The following is a 22339-nucleotide window of genomic DNA, read 5'->3' as shown; positions in this document are numbered from 1 at the left end:
ATTCCAGTGCTAGCTGTGGCACAACAATCACTGAATCTCATGAAAACACACTAAAGCGAGTTAAACTTTCAAGGCTCCATCAGTCTCCACATTTCCCGTTTCCCTCAGTTTTCCCTGGGGATCCCCAGCGGCCACACGAGTGGCTGGTGGCAAGGGAGGAACCGAGCGGGGGATGTCATGAACGGAGATGGAGCGTGTGAAAGGCAGGGAAGAAATCAAACAGCACTGAAACATCATCTTCCTATTGCTCCACGCTGGAGGCAGCTGCTGACCTTAGGAGCACACGCGCCGTCATCAACGAAGAGGCTCAGCGGAGCGATGCGGCGAGGGGCAGCCTGCGCTCACGATGGGGAAGGTTTGCAGAACGCCCGTCTCTCCCCGCGCCGCCGCTCGCAGCCCGCCGCTGGTGGTCTCGCCCAGTGGCCTTAGATCTGGTTCAGTGCCTTTCAGACTGGTTTTAGCTCTATGCTCTGAAAGTAACCTCCCTCCTCCAACATCAGCGACCAGCGGCTCTGTCGGAAAGGCTGTTCTCCACACGCGGAGGGGAGAACGCGAATCCTCTGTATCTCTCCACCAGCATTCGCTTGGACAATGGCACTTTCTAATCCAAAGAAGCATTTGCAGAAGTGAGTTAAGAGCTTGGGGGGCCTTGGAGAAACACATTCAGTTGTCGGCTATGATTCTGTATCTATTATAAACACAGCTCAGTCGTCTTTTGCATTCAGGTTTGGTAGTTTTACTAATCCATCCTTAAATACAGCCAAAACATCCTATAGTTTTCCTGGGCTTAGGCGGCTTTTCATTGCAATACCCCTGCTCTTCTGACTTGAGAAAAGAGGCTTTTGTTACCCCGTCTGGTATTGATTTTGTTACCTATATGAAACAGTCCGTAAGGCTTCTGAGGCCAAGTCCTGTCTTTCTCTGTAGCCTGTTCAGTTTGCATTTCTTTTGTGATTAAACTAGTTGCTAGGTCATTATAAATAAATTGAGTGTAAAATTAAACTGACGAACTCCAAGTATGCCACTGTTCGCTAGTGAACTTCCAACCCTGACTAAAGGCTACAGAAATGTGTTCAATTAGTGATTAAAAGGAGAAAATGTTATTGTGTACAATAACAGTAATGTGTATCTCAAACAACATAGACTACACTGATAGCGTTTTGGACTTGTGGTAACTTTGTCCTAAACATCCACAAATTAGTAGATTATAGAAAAAAAAAAGGAAAAAAAAAAAGGTTTATATCCTTTATAAGGTGGGTGCTGTGGTGTTAGACTCTGGTTCCCAGCCGCGGTGCTTTCACCTCCCTCCCTCCCTCCCTCCCTCCCCTGCAGCCGCCTGGCGCAGGGAGCTGGAGAACCCTCCCGTGAGCCGGGAAAAGGCGCAGGGACGGGGATGAAACCCCAGCGCAGCACCACCCATCTCAAGTGTAAAACCAGAGCACCCCGCTCCCCTCGTCTCGGAATAACCCGTCGCTGGTAGGGCTTGCCCGGTTCTGGCTGGGCGCGGAGGCGTTACGGTGCACACCGGGCTGCAGTCCCGGTGAAGGGCTAGGCTGATGCGTGCAAGAGGACTTTCCTGCCAGTACAGACCAACCACTCGTTACCCAACTTTTGCCTGAACCGAAACCTCCACGGAATGTTGATTCAGGTTTTTTTGTTTTTTGGTTTTTTGTTTTTTTTTTGGCTATGGCTTCGAGATTTTTCATTTATCAAACCCGTAAAATAGTTTCGGCTTCCCATTTTCAGTGCAGATGAGAAGACTGTGATACTGAAATCCATGATATATTCAGGTGACAACTAGCAGAACTCGCAGCTCAGAGCTGATTTACTGCATCAAACTTGAGTTTTGGCAACCTCAGTACAAAACCTGGACGAGACCTTTTTATTACCACATTGTTGGAAAAGCGAGTGGAAAAAGTATTCTCGTAAATCCTCTGTCAGGAAAAACAACAACAAAAAAAAAATAAAAAATCTGTTTCAGTAAAACCCTAGGAGGAACATTAGGAGTTCACAGAATGAGATCATAGCGCGCCTTGGCTTAGTAACGCTGTTCGGAGCATGCCCTCTCTGCGGCCAGCTGAATGCCAGCCTGTATGTATTCCCCCCCCCAGCATGGCAGCTGACCTGACTACCTGCCTTCCACTGAAACAGCCGCTTTGCTGGACATTTCGTGGCCCAGCGTCACCTCTAGGCGCAGTCCCAGCAAGGACAGCAGCAGCAGGGACACGTCCATGGCGTCTGGTTCTCCACAGCTGGCCAGGACGGGTGCGAAGGACTCCGCCGCCCGGCAGCCGCCACTGCTCAAGCTCGGTTGCCGTTTCATTTCTGACTATAGCGGTTGCCTCCTCGAGTGGCAGGGAGGAGCAGTGTCATCGCTGCAAAGAGAGATCATAGACTTGAGAAACCTGTTCTTAACAAGGAGTAATAGCCAAAAATACAGCCTGGGAGATTAAGACAGGAAAACTTTTCCACTAGGAGCATAATGCAGCCATGGAACAGCTTATCTGGGGAGGAGGTGGGTGGAATCTCCGTTCTTTAAGATTTTTCTTCAGGATTTATCTGGACAAGAGCCCAGATGACCTGATCTGGTGTTGGCACCAGTCTTGGATCAAGCAGGAGGTTGGACTAGAGACCTCCAGTAGTCTCTTCTCTGATTTGATGAAACAGTGGGGCACTTTTAAACCAGGTCCGAGAGAAGCCACGTTTTTCAGTAAGGCAACACATTGACTGGATGAACGCTACTGTGCTGGAGCAGACCACGTGCCGTTCCAAGAGCATTAACACCTTATGACTGACGCACTACGGCCTGGAGACCACATTTGTACCCATCCACCGGCCTTCCCCCGTTCTGCAGGAGCGAACAACTGAGCGGCCAAAGCCATGGCTTGAGCACGGGACTTAGAAAAGATGCAGTTCCTCACCACAGAGCCACCAGGGGTATTTTAGGGTCTGCCTCACGACAAGACACCGAGGACAAAGCAGTAAGTACTCCACTGCAGCTCCTATGCTTCTGATACTGGAGTTTCCTAATTCACGGCCATAAGGTGAAAATACAGCTACAGTTTAGCACACCGCGCAAAGAGCGAATGCTTAGCTACGCCCGACTTTTCCAGCAGGTCAGCAATAAATCCTTTGAGCCACAGCGCTCCACTTCTACTCAACTTTGGATCCTGTTCGTTAAAAGAACTAGTTGCAATTTTTAAATTATTTTTTATATCTGGCTTTAAATTCTTGAACCAAACTGTCCAAACTGTACAAAGGATGAAGATCTTACCTGTAACTGAGATTCGTGCGAATTACTGGGAACAACCTTCATTATACATACCTAAAGATGCTGCTGTCTCTGAATTATCTGTGGTTTCAAAACTCCAAATGCTTTCCGTTTGTGTCCTTAAATATATTTTTATAATGTCCTTATTTTCTCATGAGCCTTAGTTTTCAAATCAAAGTTTATTAAAATGTCAAAAATAGAACTTACAGTTTCACGTATGAAATAAGAGGGCATACATAGTACAGGCCTTTAGTAACAAAATAGGTGAATAATGCTTAACAAGCTAAAGCAGGTAGGTGGCATCACCGGTCATTAACATACAATCTCAGGTTAAGAAAATCTAAACGCTAATGCAAACATGCTCATACATATCTAGCAAAGGGGGAATAGTTCAACCTAGCGTAAAGAAAGTAGGCTGCCTCCACTGGGAGAGTGAACTAGATGCATCTCAGCAGCAGGGACTGGTGCAGACTCCTCTAGTACCCGCGTACTGGAGGACACGTAAGATGAACCAAAACCTTTATGGAGTAATATGTTATTTTCTTTTTAAAGCCTCATAAATCCGAAGAGCACAATTCAAGGGCCGTTCTGGGAACCTGAGTTGTGGCTAAGATAAAACAGCAACTCAGGCAAAGGCTCCTGCTGGAGAAGTCCGTGTTCTGTTTTGTTCACCAGGGTCTGTTGCTCAGTTCTGAGGAGAGTCTCTCGTTCTCACATCAGTAACTGCCTGATTTCTAGCAATCACCAGAAAGGAACATATGAAAGATTTAATACTCTGAGTCCTTAATTGCCCTTTCTGTTAAGAATTAAATATTTGATTCATCTGAATATTCAAGAAAGACAACATAAATACAAAAGCATGTACATAATAAAAAACATATACTGAATTTCTTAACCATACCGCTCAATCAACTACTATATAGTGACTAATTATTTCTCATTCTAGCTTACCAGCTTATTTGTGAAATTCCATTCCTCCTACCTACCCAGTACCTTAGAGAACTAGGAAAGCTCCCAGATGTTTTGTGATATGGCTGAAGTCCTTCACTGCGCTGTGTTCTTCTTGCTCCTCGTGCTTTTCCAGTTAGCGAGTAGCACAAGGCACGGATGTCAATACTTGCTGCTTGAGATGGAGTCCTGAATATTCGTCACCCTGCAAAGGAGTCCTCTGCATGGTTCAAACTATGCTGATCCTTAAGGGGAGAGGAAACGGATTTGTTTAACTCCTTCTCAAAGGTTACCCCCCAGCCTTTTCATGGCATATATGGGTAGCCAGAGCTTTGGGGAAATGTGTTATGATTAGATTTCTCCATCTTTGTACGTACGCATGCTGATTTCCTGGCAATTAAATCAAATGGACAGCACTGGATTACTTCTAAGACAAGCTTAACACAAAATACAAACTGCAGTTCAGTTCAATACATTAATAATAATTAAAAAAAAATCACCACAGTCATTTAAAACCACAAGGCCATCAATGTCATCTGCCAGCAGCCAGGCCCTTGTGTATGGCTACACCAATTAAAACGAGTCAAAGTTCCTGCTAGTGACTCTCTACTAGTAACAAAAATGTATGAAATCCTGGTAAAACTAGCCAAGACTACCATTAAACGAGAAGATATTCCAGTACAGATATGTAATCTAAGCTAGGGTGCGGTTGATTGCATACATTTGTGCTACATATCAAAGCTACTTTAATAAAGTTTTAGAAAAAAGTAAAACCAAGAAGAAGCCACGTGCGCCTCTGGGACACCGCTGCCTACAGTAACCTACAGCCGAATGCTACCTCTTCCCTTTCGTTAGTGTCCACGCGAATGGCACGATTAAGCACGCGTCAGATCTGAAGCTTTCCTCTGTACAATCCACTGCAGCTCTGCAACCCCAGAGGAAACTCAGCCGTAACGTCCCTTGGATCGCACCCCTTCCCCAGCCTTTATCTTTTCATTCGTTGCACGGTACAGGACTTTCCATTTGACTTTATAAGGTAACATTAGAAACCATAAAGCTTTTATGAATTAGTGAGAAGGCAAACAAAGGGGAGGAGAGGAAATTAATACTTTAGTGGAGATAATCTTAATTTTATCTAATCGTACTGCTAGACCAGCTTACATTTTCCATTTGAAGTCATTTTACTTCAGGGATGATGAGGCAAGATTAACCGAAGTTTTTAGGCATCATCTGAATCCTGTTTTTCAAAAGGCATCTATTAATAACGGTTAGCAATTCATCATCCTTTATCAAGTAGAAGATATAAATCTGGTTGATAGTGGAAATCCAGGTCCAATTCTTAGTTTGGCTGCGGAGGCGATTCTGTGTGCTAACTTCACATTACAGTTCGGGTGTATTCCAGCTCGCAGCCTCTGGGTCAGGCTGGGTTCCCGCGCACACCGTCGTGTGTCATGAACTCTCCGACACGGGGATTTAAGATGTCATTTTTGTTGCTAATGCACAAGGCACCACAGAGTCCAGCTTCCTCCACGATTATGTGGACAACGAAAACAGTTTGTTCACTAAAATAAGCAAATATGACTTCAAGACACTCAGGGAGGAAACCTGGGGCCATTTTACACAGCAGATTTTTTTCCCCTCTCTCACTAAAACAGCAAGTCAAATACTTCCACAAAAGTGAGGATAAATTTTGGGTTGCAACTATGTTAGAAACCTGTATCTGAAAGTTTATGCCAAATCAATCCACAATGACAGACAGACCTACTTTTTAAGTGGCTAGAAAATCCTATTTTATACAGGTGCTCTTACGGCACAAGTCCATGCAATCAGAGATTTAACTAAAATCAGCCACATTGCAAAAACTAAAAAAGACAAAACAAAAAACTAAAACTCCTAGAAAACCTCCAGCGCTATGATACAAGCCGTGTTGCACAGGGAAAGCTCCAGTCAAAATTCTGCAAGAGGATATTCAAAAGTGCCCGTATCATTCAGGAGCACAACCACCACTGAAAGTCTTCCTCAGAACTTAAATTTCTTATACAGAATGTCATCTCTTGTTTCCAGAAGAAAACTCTCCTCTAAAGCATCTTTTCCTTTGCCTGGAAAAACACACACCAGCAACGAGCCTCTCGGATCGTCTGTTCCTGTGTCCACCGAACAAGGGGCGCCTCATGCCCCGTCTTGCCAACGCCTCAGGTCCAAAAGTGTTGTTTTTTTGCAAACCAGGCAGTGGGGCTGATAAACAGTGGTCTCAAAGGAACAAGCACATCGGAAAAGCCTCTCTCTACAGGTAGGCGGGTACATGGAAATTCCTGCTAAGTGTCTGAAATGCTGTTACAAGTCAGTACCCCATTATGGGACCATGGCGCTCCGAAGCTGCAAACCTCAACCCGGCACGCAGGAAAACTTCCACTGCACTCAGTGGGGCTGCTCGCCTTCGCGTCTGGGAGCACAAAAGTTTGCAGGACTAAAGCCTTAACACAAACCATCGTAAAGTCCATCCGAGGCTGGCCTTCTCAGAGCCAGATCTAGCTTGTGTGTTTGCCTTTCGTATATGGGAAAAAAAAAAAAGAAATAAAGATTTCCATAGGAAACTGATTATCACTTTCTCCCCTCCCCCTTCTAATATTTTGGCACAAATGCGTATGATATTCAATGCAGATATAAAGAAACAGATAATTGGATAGTACTGACAAAGTTATGAGACTTATTTGGCAAATCTGAACCATAAAAACAAGTGCTAAGGGTTTTTTCCAGTTGTGGAAGTTGTTTGCCATGACAGTTGCTGCAGGGAAAAAAAGTATTAAACAGTCTGGAGCATGTATGTTTAAAATGAACATTTTATAATACAAGTAAATACACACTCTCCCAATTTCTCCAGGCAAAAACACATCTCAGAGCATTTTAGTCAGCTGAAATAAGTTTTAAACAGAGGGGTTTGTGTCTGAGATGTCCTGGTTCATGCGCAGTCACATGTGACAGCATGGGATAACCTATTAAATTGCATATTCTGAAAATGGCAGCAAGGGCCTGTTCACTTCCATCACCAGAGCAGACCTGGACACTGAATGCACTGAGCCCCTAAGAAGTGGCTGATACCATTCAACATACTGAGAAAATAGAATACAAACTTTCTGTAGTTAATGCAAACAGACTGCACAATAACAAAGGCTTAACTTATCCAGCCGGAGCTCCCCACATGACAAATGTCTGTCTGCGAGCAGCTCAAGTCAAAAGTCGCTGCAGCAATGTCAGAAGGAACCTGAAGTTTGGCCTTTTGCTTCATGTCAATCCAGTCTGAGACCGTCAGGGTATCGGCTGCATCCCTCAGGCACGAAGCAAGACTCTGCCTCCTTGTTTGTAGTCCAGCGTGGGAAATTCATTCCTTTTGGGAACATCACTGGGGGAATTAGTTCTTGTGTGTGCTTTAAATGCTTCCTTTTCCCCCTACTGCTGCAATCCCAGGGAGGACGGGTGTGGATCAGGTGGATGGAGACAGTAATGCATGAGCAGGAGTCATCCCAAAGTCCCACGGTATCTGGCTTTTTGGAGATGCTGCATGACACGAGCCTGGGAGTTGCGTGAGGCAAACGGAAAGTTTCCTCCAAGCCGCCAGTGGCTCCCGCGTGCTCACAGCAGCACGGAGCAAGCGGCCAGACAGGCACGACACGGCTGGAGGCAGAGCACTGGCTTCTCTCCGCTGAAACGAAGTCCGTTTTTTTTTTTTAACATGATAAACTTCAGCTTCAAATTCTAACTGCAATGGCCCATAGCATTGTAACCAAAGTGCTAACAGTTTCAGTGGAAGTGGCTTAAATGGGTATTTAGTTTAAAAAAACCAAAACAAAGCAAAGAAAACCCACTTTTTTTTTTTTTAAGCAGATTTTTTTTCCTCATCGCTTCAATAACTTGGAATTTGTTTACTAAGCACTATGCATTTTGCTAAGGGTTAAACCAATTCCATTTTCCAGAGTCTTTGTTCCCCCCACCCGCCCCCAGGAGATGTTTCCTTAGGAGACACTGGAACAACGAATACTCGGGGAGCCCATTTGTGTGAGGACCTTGTCTAGCCACTGCAAAGGACCGTTAAGATGCAGTTCAATCCAGCAGGGAGTACTGGTCACAGTCTGCCGCCTGCAAGAGAGAAGGGGTTGAGGGGGGAGAGAAGAAAAAAAGAGAACATAAATGTGACTTACGAAACTTTACAAATGTGAAAAGGTTTTACAGCTACTGAAGCATTCTTTCCTGCTTAGACAATAGTCTTGCATGTGGGGCCAAAGGAATGTCTCTCTCCTCTATAACACGCTTTTGGCCTATGCTGCCAACTTCTTTTAAAAACCCTACCTTTTCTCTTTACATTTCTTATGATCCCAGAGGAGCAACTCACCATATAACCTATTTACTACTCAGATTCCTGAAAACAGGCAGCATCTGATTCCCCGGAGAGAAAGGAAAGTGTTTATCTAAGCAAAATTCTTCAGTTTTATTTTGCAGGCCTTGCCTCTCCTAATTAGATAGCAACATAAGCAGTTTACCAAATATGTTAAATTTCTCTATAGCCAAGGATATTCTCTTTTTACCATATCTTTAGGTTTTAGTAGTATGTGGAAGTGACAGAGAGAGATGACCGCTCAGCCATTCAGACTCCCTCCTGCAGCCCCGCAGAGCCCTCTCCCCTGCGCGGCCAGAGCTGCCGCTGAGCAGCCTCGTTGTACAGCTTGGGAGGATGCGCTGGAGGTCTGAACCCCACGCTACGCATGCGGTGCATGGGGCACTCCAACTGATTTTGCATTTGATCAGCTGCCTCAAAAGAAGCAGAAATGCTGCGGAGTGTAAAAAGTTGCAAAACCTATCCGAAAAGCAGCAACGTGGTATTAAAGCATGTGTTTTAAAATCCCTCAAGAGTTGGCGGCTGTGGCCAGAGAGCAGAGAGGGATGCCTTGCTGGGTCAGCACACACCGTGCTTTTACTTTCCCCTGCCGCAAAGCAGCTTCCCCTCTCCTGTCTGCCTCTCTGTTATCCTCCCGGAGGGCAGACCCCATGCAGCGTCTCCAGATGGTCAAGCAGGAAGAGATGGGGAGGGAAGGAAGGGAAGGGAGGCCAAGGCACAGGGCAAGGGGCTCTCGCTCCTCTGCCGAGGGAGGGCCTAAGTCTTGTTCCAGGCAGAGAGGCAGGGACAGCTGCTGTGGAGGAGGAGGATTACGAAAAGAGAGGAACAGCCTGGAAACAGCCTTGTTTTACACCCTCATTTCCCACAGAAGCTGTCCTTGGAATCTGTTTGTGGGAGGGAGAAGCCGAAGTCTGCGGCACCCAGGGAGAAACTGCTGCTGAAAAGGGAGCCTCTGCTCCGTGGGGCTGCCCTGCGCTCCCATCGCCATCCCTGCCCCGTCGCAGCAGGGTAGAGGAGCGGGGCTCTGGGGTATGGCTCCGCAAGGCTTTGGCCGAGGGGTGTAACCCGGTCTGTTGATCAATCTGTATCTCATCCTTTGAACTGAAAATGGCAGCGGCTCCCTGAAGGCACCCCACCCATTCCCAGCTCAGGCGCGGCTGACCGGAGCTGGCAGGCCAGGCGATGCCCCAAGAGTGGGTGTATGGGCAGGGCCTGTCCTATACAGCGACTTAATGGCAAGTGTTTTGCATGGAAGGGTGTCTCGTGAGCTGTTTGGGCAGGAGGACTGCAGGACGGGGAGAGCAGAGCACCTCTCGCTCTGTCAGCATCAGTGAAGCATACAAACCTCTCAGGTCCCAGCAAAAACTAGTCTCCCGTAACTGAACACTGAGCGGTCCCCTTTGCGGCCTGAAACCAGCCTAAGGCTGAGCAGTCCAACAACTGTCCCGGCAGCACTGCACAGAAACCCGCTACCCGTGGGGCTGCCGCGCTTCTGCCCTCTGCTAATCTCTCACGGCAAACTTCATTCTGCCTTCCCACCTAGACGACCAACACATTGGCTCCAGCCTTTCAGAAAGGCAAACCCTCAGAGCTCTCCTTGCCTTCAGCTTGCTCCACCGGGCTCTCGCTGGACAGAGGAGAATCTCTGAATCACAGGCTGCTTATGCAGTCGGCTTCTCCCCCCTTCCCTCCACCAAATCCCTGGCACACAAGAGCAGTAAACACCCCACCAATTAGACTGCTCAAAAGGCTAAGCAGCTGAACCAGAAATCACTGGAACAGTGCTCTGGATGCAGCTCCCACAGTAACGTTCTCATATATGAATCAGTTCAACAAATAAACGTGCTCTGACAAAGGCAATCAGATGTAGTATTTTGTGGCAAGGAAACGAAGGAGCAAGAGAGCAGCTTCGGCGCAGTCAGCGTGAGCGTAGGGTTTCACTGACTACAATACTCTAATGAGATAGTTGACTTTCCGTAAGTCATGCTCATCTGGATTTCATTACGAGCCGTGGCTGTGAGCCAGAGCTGAAATGCTCTGGCCCGGGTGCAGGACAATTTCAAAACAAAATGGACTCCAAACATCTGGAGAAATGAAGAAAGTGGGAGAGTAACGTGCAGAGCCCAGGCTCCAGCTGATACTGCGGCATCTCCCCCGGCTGCTGCAGGCAGCTGTGCAAGGGGAGCGTCAGCAGACAGCCTTGCTGCTCCGGGAGGCAGAGACTGCCCCCAGATTTTCAAATAAGGCCACAGATTTAAAGGGTACACAGTCAAGTAAGTATTTCAAAATCACATTTGGCTTAAATCCTTGCCAGCTTTCTCATAAAACAACATTCATTTTCCGATGAATTTCATCCCCCCTACTTGTACTATTAAACACTGATTTCACTCCCTTTGCTACTTAGGGACGTTTGCTTGGTAATGCAGCAGAGCGACAGCAAGACAAGCTATGGAGTGCTACATCCCTCACGCTGTCTCCACTGTCCCCACGTTGTCAGAATAAGCATATTGTCGATTCCAACCACCAGACCCTACTGCATCTCCTTTCTCATCTTCAGTATTCACTGGGAAAAATAGTAACCCTGTTTCTCTCACTGCCAGTCACATTAAAGCAACTGCCCTACGACAAGCCTAAGGAAAGGATGAGGAGATGTAACTATAATTTCGCAGCAACTCTAACAGTTCTTCCAAATGTAAATTTTCAAGCCAATATGCTTTTATTTTAATCCCATTAGTCCCTGATAAAAGAAACATCAAACCCACCCCATATCTATTAGGAAGCACTCACACTGATCCTGTCCTGATAACAATGTAGTCATAAGACACTCAAACTATCAAATATACACCTAATTTTAAGAAAAAGAAAGTAATAGTTCCTACACAGGCCAGTTCCTACACTGGATTTATCTACTCTGCTTCAGGTAAGGCTCTTGGTTCATACAACGCTGTGACCAAATGCACATGGTCTTCCACGTATATCACATGATGTATGTTTTACACAAATAGCATGGGAAAACAAGAGACGAGATCAACACATTCTCAACAACTACAACCTACCTGCCTTACTAAAGAGACACTGTGCTAATTCCCCCCATCTTAAAAGCTGAGTAAAGCAGCTTTGCAGAGCACTGTCCTAGGCTGTGAAATACAGGAGCGGCAACGGCAAGCACAAGCATACCGCCACGTTCCACTCAAAAGGCCTGACCTGTATTCTGCTCCCCATCCCTTGACGAAGCTCATCCGAATTGTGCACATTCTGGTCAGCTGATACACAGCTTCGAAGCCCTGATTTACAGACTGAGCCAAGAGAGCGGCGAATTCCTGGTTGTTAAAAATCTTCAAGTTACATCCTGTGAAAAAAAGAACATGACAAGAACAAGGCATTAGCTTAACTAGATTAAGAAATTCATTTCTTTCTGAGGATGGAAAGAAACTCAATGCTGCTTTCCCATGTCCTCAGACCATGTGGTACTATACACAAATTGTTTAAACACAGCATTTCAGAAAAGGAATCAAGGTTGCCACATTTCCACAGTTCGTACGCTGAAAAGGAAGAAAACCGTGTTACGGGACAGAGAACGATGGGTGCTAGTGCCCACACAGCAGTATGCGATCTACGACCCCAGACTTGGGATCCTCATGTGGAACCTCCTTCTATCTCCTTTACAATCATTTCCCTCATATTGTAATTTAAAAGCCCAACTATGACCGTAACACTTAACAACGGCAACTGCTATGGGGCCTGAAAGAAAGGAATGCACAGGCTAAAAATAGGAACTCACTGGTGCTGGATTTACACGGTTTCTGTCAGCAGAAGTAACGGAGAAGTTCCGAAGCAAAACTGCTCTGGCAAGCCAGAAACCAGTTATCAGGGTTGAAAAGGCTGGTAGCTGAGCTGCTTCTGCTATAATCAGCTTTTAAATATAACTATCATCCACCAAAGAATTGTCCTTTAAAACTGGAGTTTTCCCCCAGTGTTTAGTCCCAGCTAAAAGACTGGGAACAACTTATTCAACTGTTTTTAGGTGATGAAGGTGAAATGTAACAACATCCTTCCTAGTGTAAAGTAATAAATAAATACACAACTCCTAAAAAAAGTGTTGCTATGCTTGCTTTCTCCCAGATAACCAGAAACAAGTTAAACTCTGAAACTTGGCACGCAACTAATGCTCATTTGGGATTACATATGAGCCAAGTCTGAAAAACAACCATTTGGACCGTGATGAATTGTATTTTTCTAAAATCACTTCTGAGCCTACTCTCTTGGGCTGGACTCATACCGTCATCTGTTTTGGGTCGAACTGCATATAGCAAAGCGTAACCGCATGCAACAGCTCAGCAGCTGCAGAAACAACTACCCATTTTTGTGACCATAAAAGAGCACAGCCCAAGAGCCATGTACCTTGCAGCGCGTTTGAAGGGAAGCTGTGTCAGGCATATTGCAGTCGAAAAGGGGAAAATAAGGAGGGTGAAGAGCATCAGGGCCAGGCTGAGCACGGAGAAAGAGCTATGGCAAGGAAAGCAAAAAACTTGATCAGGATCAGACTGCCAAGCTGTTCAGACTTCAGGACTGGATGGGAACAGATCTCTCCACGACTGTGCCTGGGAGGAGCGGGTACGACTTGATCTTGCCAACAAGGGAAGGAAGAAACTGCTTCAAACACAGCAAAGATTCGAAGATGAGTCTGAGAAGGCAGCTAAAGACTATGGCAAAAGTGGGGAGAGCTGGAGTCCAAGAAATGTGCCTTAGATGAATCTACAGCGGAAATGTGGGTTGTTTATGTCTTCAGATGCTGACTCCAGCCAGGGTGGACTCTTGTGATGTGGCTGGAGAATTAAGTCATGTTTGCAACACTGGCAGCTGCTTCCTAAGCATCTGAGAAAGGAAACCCGTTAAGATGGGCCAGAGCTTGCAGTGTACGGATCTCTTCTCAAAGAAAGACAATCTTTATTCAAATATTTCTAAACAAAAAAGTTTGTTTTTTAAACATATACATACTTCTAACTGTAAAAAATGTAGCTTTTGTAAGCCTAGTTAAATAGCTAAATTCCCTTTCGAATGGCATCCTCTCATCCTAGCTCCTTTGCATGTATCTAACAAAAAAGTATTTTCTTCCTAGATAGATGCAATAAATTCTCTTGTAATCTTTCAGCATACTTTAGACGTACGTTTGCTGTAACCAGAACAACAAGGTGCCTGCAAATGCGATTTCCCTAGAATAAAACTAATTCACCGGGGGGGGGGGAAGTTTTATTACAGAACAGAAAAAAGTAACAATTTAAATCTATTATGGGTGAATCTAAATTAAGAAAAATTTCTTATGTTATATTCTTTTCCTTAAAGGTACAAACAAAATTATAAACATGACTATCGGATAATTACAATACAATAATGGACTGATAAAACACTGCATGGAACAAGTGGCAGATTCTGCTCTTAGTTCTGCTTAGATACTGAAGTACTGTTTCTTCCTACTTGTATGAATGTAGTGCAAACAATTGCTGGAGCATACATAGTAGCCTCCTTTATCAGTACCTTCTTCCTATAAAAAATGTCCTGCTCAAGTCATCAAGTTGCTTATAATAGGGTTCAAGTTTCTGATTATCGTCAAGAATGGAGGTCAGCAAATCCATGCCTACCTTGACAAAGAGCTTGCTTTCCATAGCAAGTCCCGGTTCCCAAAAGGCGAAGCCTGTGTAGGATCACAGCTAAGGCATACTTCCTTACCTGGTGGAATCTTGCAAACTGTCGCCGGGTGCCAGCCGTAGCGCTGGTTGCAGTTGGGAGACTGGACAAAAATGGCACTGTCACTAAGGCACTCGGCAAACACCTCGCCGCCAATGTAGTAGAGTCTTACTCCTCTTCCTAGGAAACACAGGGCACAGTTTCGGTTTAGCTTAGAGCAATCATCTGCAAAATCTGCAAGAAGAGCTGGTAGAGATGTAGACAACCTCTGCATGAGGCAGCTCTCAAAAAGCAGCTAAACTATGAATGATGGCAAATGAAAACCACCTCTTTTGGCCCACTGGGTAATCCCATTAGGGAGCAATAAATTTGCTCTGCGAGCAAGTGAAGCTGAGGAAGGCAAGAGGACCAATTTACAAAGTCGGAATTGCACTCTCTGGCCCCACTGTCCATCACAGCCTGGACTGCATAAATTTACCACCTCGCAGCCTGCTTACTCCAAACATACGTGTCCCTGATATTTTCCATATGAATGTTCTCTCAGTTAACATATGGTTTTCAACCTTTTCTGAAAGTCATTGCAGCTGGATACAACTGTTTGCTTATTTACTTAGTGATTTGGAATTACATTATACAACGTTTTCAAATCATTGCCTTTTGCTAGAGATTACATTGCATACAAGGACAAACATACGTTTCCCATAGGAGTTTACACAAATTATTAAAATCTCAGTTAATAAAGAAACAAATTTCAGGAACACATTTTTGTTGCTCAAGTAAACATTTGCTGTGGCCTTACATTCCTATTTGAATATGTTGCTTTCATTCTTCCATAAAGCATAAGGAACCTGCTGAATTTAAAGACCAGTTTCTGAATCTTGGTGGGTTTTTAGGGGGATTGGGGTTTTTTTGGTGCTAGAAATCATATTAGAAATAAGTAAGGAACAAGATCCTCCTGTAAGAAGTTTACTGCTCAGGAAAGGGTATAAAGGGGAGCAAAATCATGACAAAAAGCAGGTTCATTTTTGATAGAAGTCAGCAGAAACCACAGCAAAGCATAAGCAATTTTGCCTTTTATTAAAATTGCATAAATCTGGGATATTCTATCTAGCACAAGTTTAACTGAAAACAAAACTGAACGTTACCTTGCAGTATAAGCAGGAAAAGTGGAAATTGAGATGAAAATCAAGGAACTAAGTTTCCATTTATAAAAGAACAGTCAGGTAGAAAATAAAATAGTGCAGGAGGGAACAGGAATACGCAAGATTATCACTAACATCCATCCAAATATAGTCCAGAAGAGCACGTGTAAAAGTTTTAATTCTGTCTCTCTCTATTACATGCAGCAATTTTAGTGTTCCTCAGTGCATTTTTTTATTACACTTTTATGAAAAAATACAAGTAGTGTTCCTTTATGGAAGACTGGCCTGCTAAAACACCACGGATATTCAAACATCGCAGTGTTCTAAACTGCATGCCAATTAGGTAAATAAAAAGCTTTACATGCAGGTCTCCACCTTCCACCTTGAAAGGCACTGACTAAACCAAGGAAACAGAAATTACCGATGTGTCGTCTTGTGAGTTCCACTGCTGCATTTCTGTTCACGTTAGACAGTAAACCAAGGCAGAAGCGTTCAGAATTAGATGGGTCAGTGAAACCATCCACAGTCATAGAGGGCTGAGAGGCATGGAAAGTCTCTCCCACTCGCTGGTTGAGTTCATAGTAGGATATCGAGCACCAGAAAGCTGGCTCACAGTAGGTAACAGGCTGCAGATCTGCACAAAATAAAAAGCAAAATGAATCACAGGCCCTCAGGAGGGGTGGGGGATGAAAAAAAGCGAGCGTTTTGAAATATTGTGCTGCTTCGTTCCTTGGGCTCACTTTAACCACCAAACTTTAATTACTTGACAGATTTTAATGGACCGCAGCTAGAAAGTTACATCACCCCTGAAGCTTTTGGCACATGGAACAATCACAAATAGTCACAGGTATTAGTCACTTAGCAAGTAGGGTGTCACTTAACTATCTTTGTACTTGGAGAAAAGTTAAAAAATAAACTTAGCTTTACTATGAAATGCGGGATCACTTTTAGGTAGCCAGTACCCCAAAAAGAGAAAAGAAAAGGAGAGAAAAAGGAAGAAACAGAAAACCTTTGAAAGCAGGTTTCTGGTCTGCTCTTTCTATAACATAGGTCTCCAGAACCCTAATGCTGTGTGCTTACACCAAGTAGGCAGCAAGTCCAACTTTCGTTCTTACTGACTCTGCTATGATCTCTCTGGCACTGATGAAACCAGTAGAGTTGTCTGCAATACGCACCAAATTGTACGCAAACCTGGCATCAAAGTAATTTAAAAATTAGATCCTTTCTTCCCGTCCATTTGATCTCAAATTTTCAAAAGAAAACCCCCGATAGATGATGACACATCTCTTTTATCGGGGTTATGGTTTGACTCAGCCTGTGGACCGCAGGGAAAGGACTGAAGCTCATGAGCAGACCGAGGCAGTCTCGGGAAGACAATACTTCATACGCATGAAAGGTGGGGGATTCCAATGGCATCGAGCGATTTAACTGCTCCCACTGAAGCCAGTGAGGTTTCAGCAGAGGAAGGCTCAAGTCAAAGATTCTTGGAAATCCTGCAGTAGATGGTGCCCAGTCCTGCCGTCAGCCAAGAAGCTGCCAAGCAGAGGAAGTAGAAAGCAGACTAAGCTGGTTGATAAGTGCTCTAATCTCCACGTTCAATGCAAGGAACAAAAGCAAGAGAAGAATTCCCTCCAGTCCTCCCCTCACTTTATCACTTCATCCCCATTCAAATGGCGCTTAAAAACAGAACACAGCAACTTCCCATCTGGCCAAAGAGTTAACATCAAGCAGCAAAAATCAGCTTTTTCTGTAGGCTTTCCCATCTGTTGCTCCTGCAAGGCTTAGGCGAATCTGGGGCTTAAGAGATCAGCTCCAAAAAATCAAAGACAGTTTTTTACCATCCCAGCCTCCTCTCACACCGAAGAGAGTGTCTCTACAGAGGTTTGAGAGTCATTTCTCATCCGGTACCTGCTGTTACTCTATAACTTTTAGAAAGAGGTTGAAGCAGCCTGGCTTCAGCCAGAAGACATGCTGGTTTCCTCTCCATTAGTGTGGTGTAGAGTTCCCAAAGTAGCTAATAATCAGAAAAAACCCTTCGGTTTCTGCTTTGTTACATCCTTTGCTGACAGCAAATAAGGAATTGAATAAAAGTGCATCTGGGGAACTCTGTAATCCTTAGCAGATCTTCAAAGTCCGTGAATTTTGGAGCTTATACCCATTCCCAGCTTCTTTCACAGTCTCTCTCCTTAATTATATAATCCGAAAGAAATATGCCTTATCACAGGCAAAGCCCGATGTTCCTGCTCTCCTCCACACATTACACCCACAAAAGAAAAAGCGTATCTTCCTCTTATGGACAAGGACACAACACTCAAAGCAAAAGCCAGCAGAAGGCAGCTCAACAGAACAGGGGTTGCTACATCAGTTTAAGAGATCTGGTAAGCACACCTGCCCTTTCTTCACATTTTAAATGATTTTATAGATTAAAGCAAGCCCCTCTCCTGACATGCACAGATGATATCGAACATCCAGGAGTCACACAAGTTTACCGTCTCTGCCTTTTTCTCTTGTGCGACATTTTGGTTGGGAAACTGCCACATCGGGCATCTTTCCCCACTACCAGCCCCACTTCATCAATTAGCAGCCGCGGCCTGCAGCAGTGACCTGCACACGCCATAATTGACGCCGGGCTTCACATGACTCCAGTGCAATTTGTATAGAGGTACAGCAAATACCAGCACTAATCAGAGTCTCTGAAGGTACGTCCACCCACTTAAGAAAACAGATTGTGTTCCACATGACTGCGCTCTTGTTCCACAGCGAGTGCCTTTCTCATTGAAAGGCTGCTCAGCTCCAGAAAAATCAAATTAACTTTTGTTGATCCTTAAGCCGTGTCCTCAGATTGGTACCCTTCAAGTTATAAAAACACCAAAGCCTGTGTTGCTCTCTATGGTTTCGTGGTCCTTTCCTTCAGAAACCACCTCCGCTTGGTTGCGACTCAAGGGAACTGTGGATTCCCCACTGAAGGATGTACGGAAATTTTATTTCCAGCTTATTTGCAACTTGAGGAAAGACACAAACCAACAAATCCTATTTTGAAGAAAAACTTGTCTCTAAAAAATGCAACCAAGCTTTTAACGATGCTGCTTTCTCCTGTGATTTGTGGTCTTAGGCTTCGGCTTAAGCCGTCATGGGATGGGCGAGTTACCTCTTGTGTTAGAGCTGTCCTGTACATTCATTTTCAGTTTATGGATTTACTGTTTGGGGAAAAGTAAGAGAATGTAGCTCTGCTAAAGCCAAAGAATCCTGAGGGGGTACACAATCAACTCAAACATGATGCATTAAAACCAAGCAAATCCTTCCTGAATCGTCTCCGTACAATTTCAATCTTGACTCCCTACAGCTTTGCTTTCACAAGTGCCCACTGAGTATTGGGATGCTACCCATATTGCATCTTCCCTGGGAGACGAAAGTACTATCTGTTCAGCTGCAGAGGAAGAAATCTGCTGGCTGCTTTGCACACTCTACAATGTGTGCTCTAAGCATAAGAGCGGTTGTTATCCTAGTTTCAGTTAATGCGTTCGATACACAAGGTGTATCAGAAGTTACTGATACACGTTATCCAACTGTATTACTTGCAGCCACATTAATTCTAACTCCCTTCTCAGAAACGAAAAGATAAATATGTGTGCACACTCCCTTCCCCTCTGTACTTTGAGAAGGGCTGTCTTTTCACTGCTTTGGGAAATAGTGTTTCAACACAGAGAGTAAGAGAGGCTTATGTTACTGATGGATTTGACCACAGGGTAGGTGCTTATTTCACTTACAGCTTTTGCGTCAAGTCCTTTGCGGAGCAAACACTGACAATGGATTTCCTGTACACCAAGGGACTGCCTCACTCCAAAATAACAATACGCATGCAAACCTCAGGCCTGGCCCTTGGCCAGTGTAAACTCCCTGACTTCATTCTGAATGTCCACATAATGCTGGCAATTCTCCTTTCATTTTGGTTGTTTTCTGTATTTTCTCCAGTTCATATTTCAGTAATACAGAAGAGAGCACTGGATATCTATAACTTCCATTTAAAGCTCATGTTTGAGAACTGAAAATTTGACAACTGGAAGTTTGGACCAAAACTAGAATGCTACCAAATCAAACGCACAAGCTGAAAGGGGGAAAAAAAAAAATCCCAATATGTTACCTTGCAACACTTTTGCGCCTGTAATAGAAGGATGAAACTCCCTAAGTTCCTTCAACCCCATATTACAGCCTTACAGCTTTATGCTGAAATACATACATTGCACCTCAAACAAACCTAGCTTCTATTGTCTTAGTTGCTTTGCCTCATGCTAGCTTATTGCCTTTGTAATTCTCTGGAATATGGCCATGGGATTTAAGTCCAAAGTTTAGCTCACAGAGTAAACTGTCTTAAAAGCTTCAGGTAGTTCTGGTCAAGTAAATGGACATCTATACCGGGACATTACTTTCTTAATGGCAAAACTGCAAAAACCCACGCACTCTGCTGCTGACAGCTTGCTGATAATTTTCCTCATTGCACATTGTTGTGTTCTTTAAATTTCTATTCAATTTTCTTAACAAACTCACAGAGAAATCCTGATTAAACTTCTGCAGATCGAAGTACAGCCCTAGACACAGGAGCGTTCTGCTTATCCACAGAATTATATATAGCACAGCAAAAGCAGGAGCACTGCAGGTCACCAGCCACCGACTAACTTCTGTCTAACTGGGGAGAGAACCTGCAAAGCTGAAAAAAGTTCTGCTCTCACAGCCTGTGCAACCTCTTTCTCGGCTGCAGAGACCACCAGGCTGAAGGTCTGATGGGCTGCCGGTGTTTTCAAGCTCCTTAGTTTAGATATGCCATCTACAAGGTACGGATGATGACAATTTTGTCATTTGACAGTTCTAAGAGTTGCTCAGCTACATGCCATTTCATTTATTATTTTGTAGCTTCCTCACATGCAAAAATTTACAGTAAAATTTTTAAAAGAGACACGAAGTTCTTAATTTCTGGAAGCTCTTCCCTAAGAGCAATAAATACTTGGTTTGCAAAACTTAAAGGTGTCTTTTCATGTCGATAAGTTAAAATGCTTTTCTGATGGCTGCTCCTTAGACTACAGAGATTCCCTGTGGTTAACCAGCTTCACCTGCTCCTACTTAGTTTTTGTCACCAGACAGCACATGAGACATCTGACAGGCCCATCAGCTGAGCAGCAGGTGTTAATAACCGGTGTCCTTGTTAGAAAGGATATGTGTTGGGGCCTCTTTCCTAGAAACTCCTTTCTTCCTTATGTAAGGCAGATGCCACAGTCAACTTGCCAGGTTGGTTTTGTTACATGTAATTGGCTTTTTATTTTTAGGTTGAAAAAAAATGCGAGAAATTCTCATCAACTCCTAGGCAGCACACTGGAGCATAATGGATTCAAACCAAAAAAGAAAAAAGGAAATAAAAGTAAGTCAGCCATGTGTTCTCTTCTTAGGCTTTAACGGTTAAAGCAAATAAAAATTTAGTGGCACCGTGGCAATATATTCCATGCTTTGGAAAAGAAAGGGGGGGGGGGGGGGGGCAAAAAAAGAGAAGAGAAAAGAAATCCCCCCTTCAGCAGCCCCAAGATAGCCACAAGTCCGCCAATGACTAACAAATTTTGGAGCACTGTCAAAGTACCCTGTGCCAGGATTAAAAGCATATGTAAACTTTACGGCTACGGTTATTCAAGAGTAATCTCAAGTGGCCTCTGTCTGCTGGCTTAATGAACGTTTAGAGAACTGATCCTGCAGCTAGCCAAAGCCAGGAGTGCTTTTTAGGACAGACTGCTGAGAGCAATTTCAAATAGGGTAAGAGCTCAAACTGATGAAGATCAGAACTTTTATGTCCGTAGGTATGAACATAAAGGGCAGAGCCATTTGAGAAGATAACAGAGGTTCAGAGATAGATAGCCACAAAACCTCTAATAGCATCTCAAAGGTAAAGGCCCTGTTCAACTGCTATTCCTTCTTCTTCACCTTTCCTCCTATTTACTATCTACAGGTTATGGAGCGAATCAATGGCATCAGCGGTCTAGTATAGCACTCAGGGCTGCACTGTCTTCCTAGGGCCCAGGATGGAGTTAGGTAGGGCAAAGATAACTCAAGATTGCACCATAACTTGAGTTTGCTTGACGAAGACCAACCGGCTGGTCGGTCAGAAAAATCCCACAGTGCATCTGTGGTTTGTGCATCTCAACTGCAACTCTCCTCCAGGCTCGTTTGAGCATAAGACCCCACAAACACCTCTGATGCTCAAGTAAGGTTGTCCGTGACATCTGCACCTCTCCATATGCTAGCATTCCTGCCCTCTCTCCATTTATTCGGACTCTCCAACTGCACACCAACCAACTAGCCTCCTCCACTTTGCTCTGCTCACACCATGCTTGGTTTTGTACTGTAACAACTTACACACCTGGGCCATCAGTTGTTACAGTGGTTTAGGGCACTGGGACACGAGGGCTCTGGGCTGCTTTGTCCCTGTGCAGTCTAGGGATGCCTCTCCGGTAGATTTACGCTGTGGTCTGACACCATCCCAGCACTCGTCCTTTTGTTAGGAGTCCCCAGCCGCTGTGACCCAAACCCTCAAGGCCCTGCCTATCTGTGCTGTGTAACTGCATGCTTGCTCTGCTGGGGACGCGAGTTTGCTCCTGAGCTGGGTTTATGTGAGGATTTGCTGCCCTTCAATCAAGCAGGCGATTGCCTGAGCTGACGAAGCAGTGCAGGCAAATCTGTGGCTCTGAACCTCAGCCCCCTGTCCACAATATGTCGACAGCAGCATTTGCCCTATAATGGATGTAACACCAAGTTAATAAACATAAAAAAATTGCAAGGCACTGGTACATTGTAAAAGAGACCAGTAAGCACTATAAATTTACAAAGTAACTTCCAGGAGACAAAATTTAACCTCAATCTGTGTCC

The 22339-nt window shown here is 44.5% G+C and overlaps 1 protein-coding gene across 7 annotated transcripts in view; it reads right to left on the bottom strand.

The window, feature by feature from the left end:
* Window positions 1–4201: 4201 nt before the first annotated feature.
* The window catches only part of SMAD3 (SMAD family member 3), a 79857-nt gene continuing 61719 nt past the window's right edge, over window positions 4202–22339 (bottom strand). For 6 of the 7 annotated variants that reach the window (XM_087745448.1, XM_087745449.1, XM_087745451.1 and 3 more), the window contains exons 6-9: window positions 15858–16070; window positions 14337–14474; window positions 11814–11958; window positions 4202–8353 (exon numbers count right to left, since the gene is read on the bottom strand). In XM_087745448.1, coding sequence (XP_087601574.1) covers window positions 8230–8353; window positions 11814–11958; window positions 14337–14474; window positions 15858–16070 — 620 coding nt within the window. In that variant the 3' untranslated portion in view covers window positions 4202–8229. The remainder of the gene's footprint in view (window positions 8354–11813; window positions 11959–14336; window positions 14475–15857; window positions 16071–22339) is intronic. The other variant, XR_015701689.1, reaches the window with a different exon arrangement.

The sequence above is a fragment of the Nipponia nippon genome, unplaced genomic scaffold (assembly GCF_047370975.1).
Source record: "Nipponia nippon isolate SJK-2023a ecotype South Korea unplaced genomic scaffold, ASM4737097v1 scaffold_9, whole genome shotgun sequence".
Classification (NCBI taxonomy): Eukaryota; Metazoa; Chordata; class Aves; order Pelecaniformes; family Threskiornithidae; genus Nipponia; species Nipponia nippon.
The sequence above is the reverse complement of the archived record's forward strand: the minus strand, read 5'-3'. Positions and strand labels throughout refer to the sequence as shown.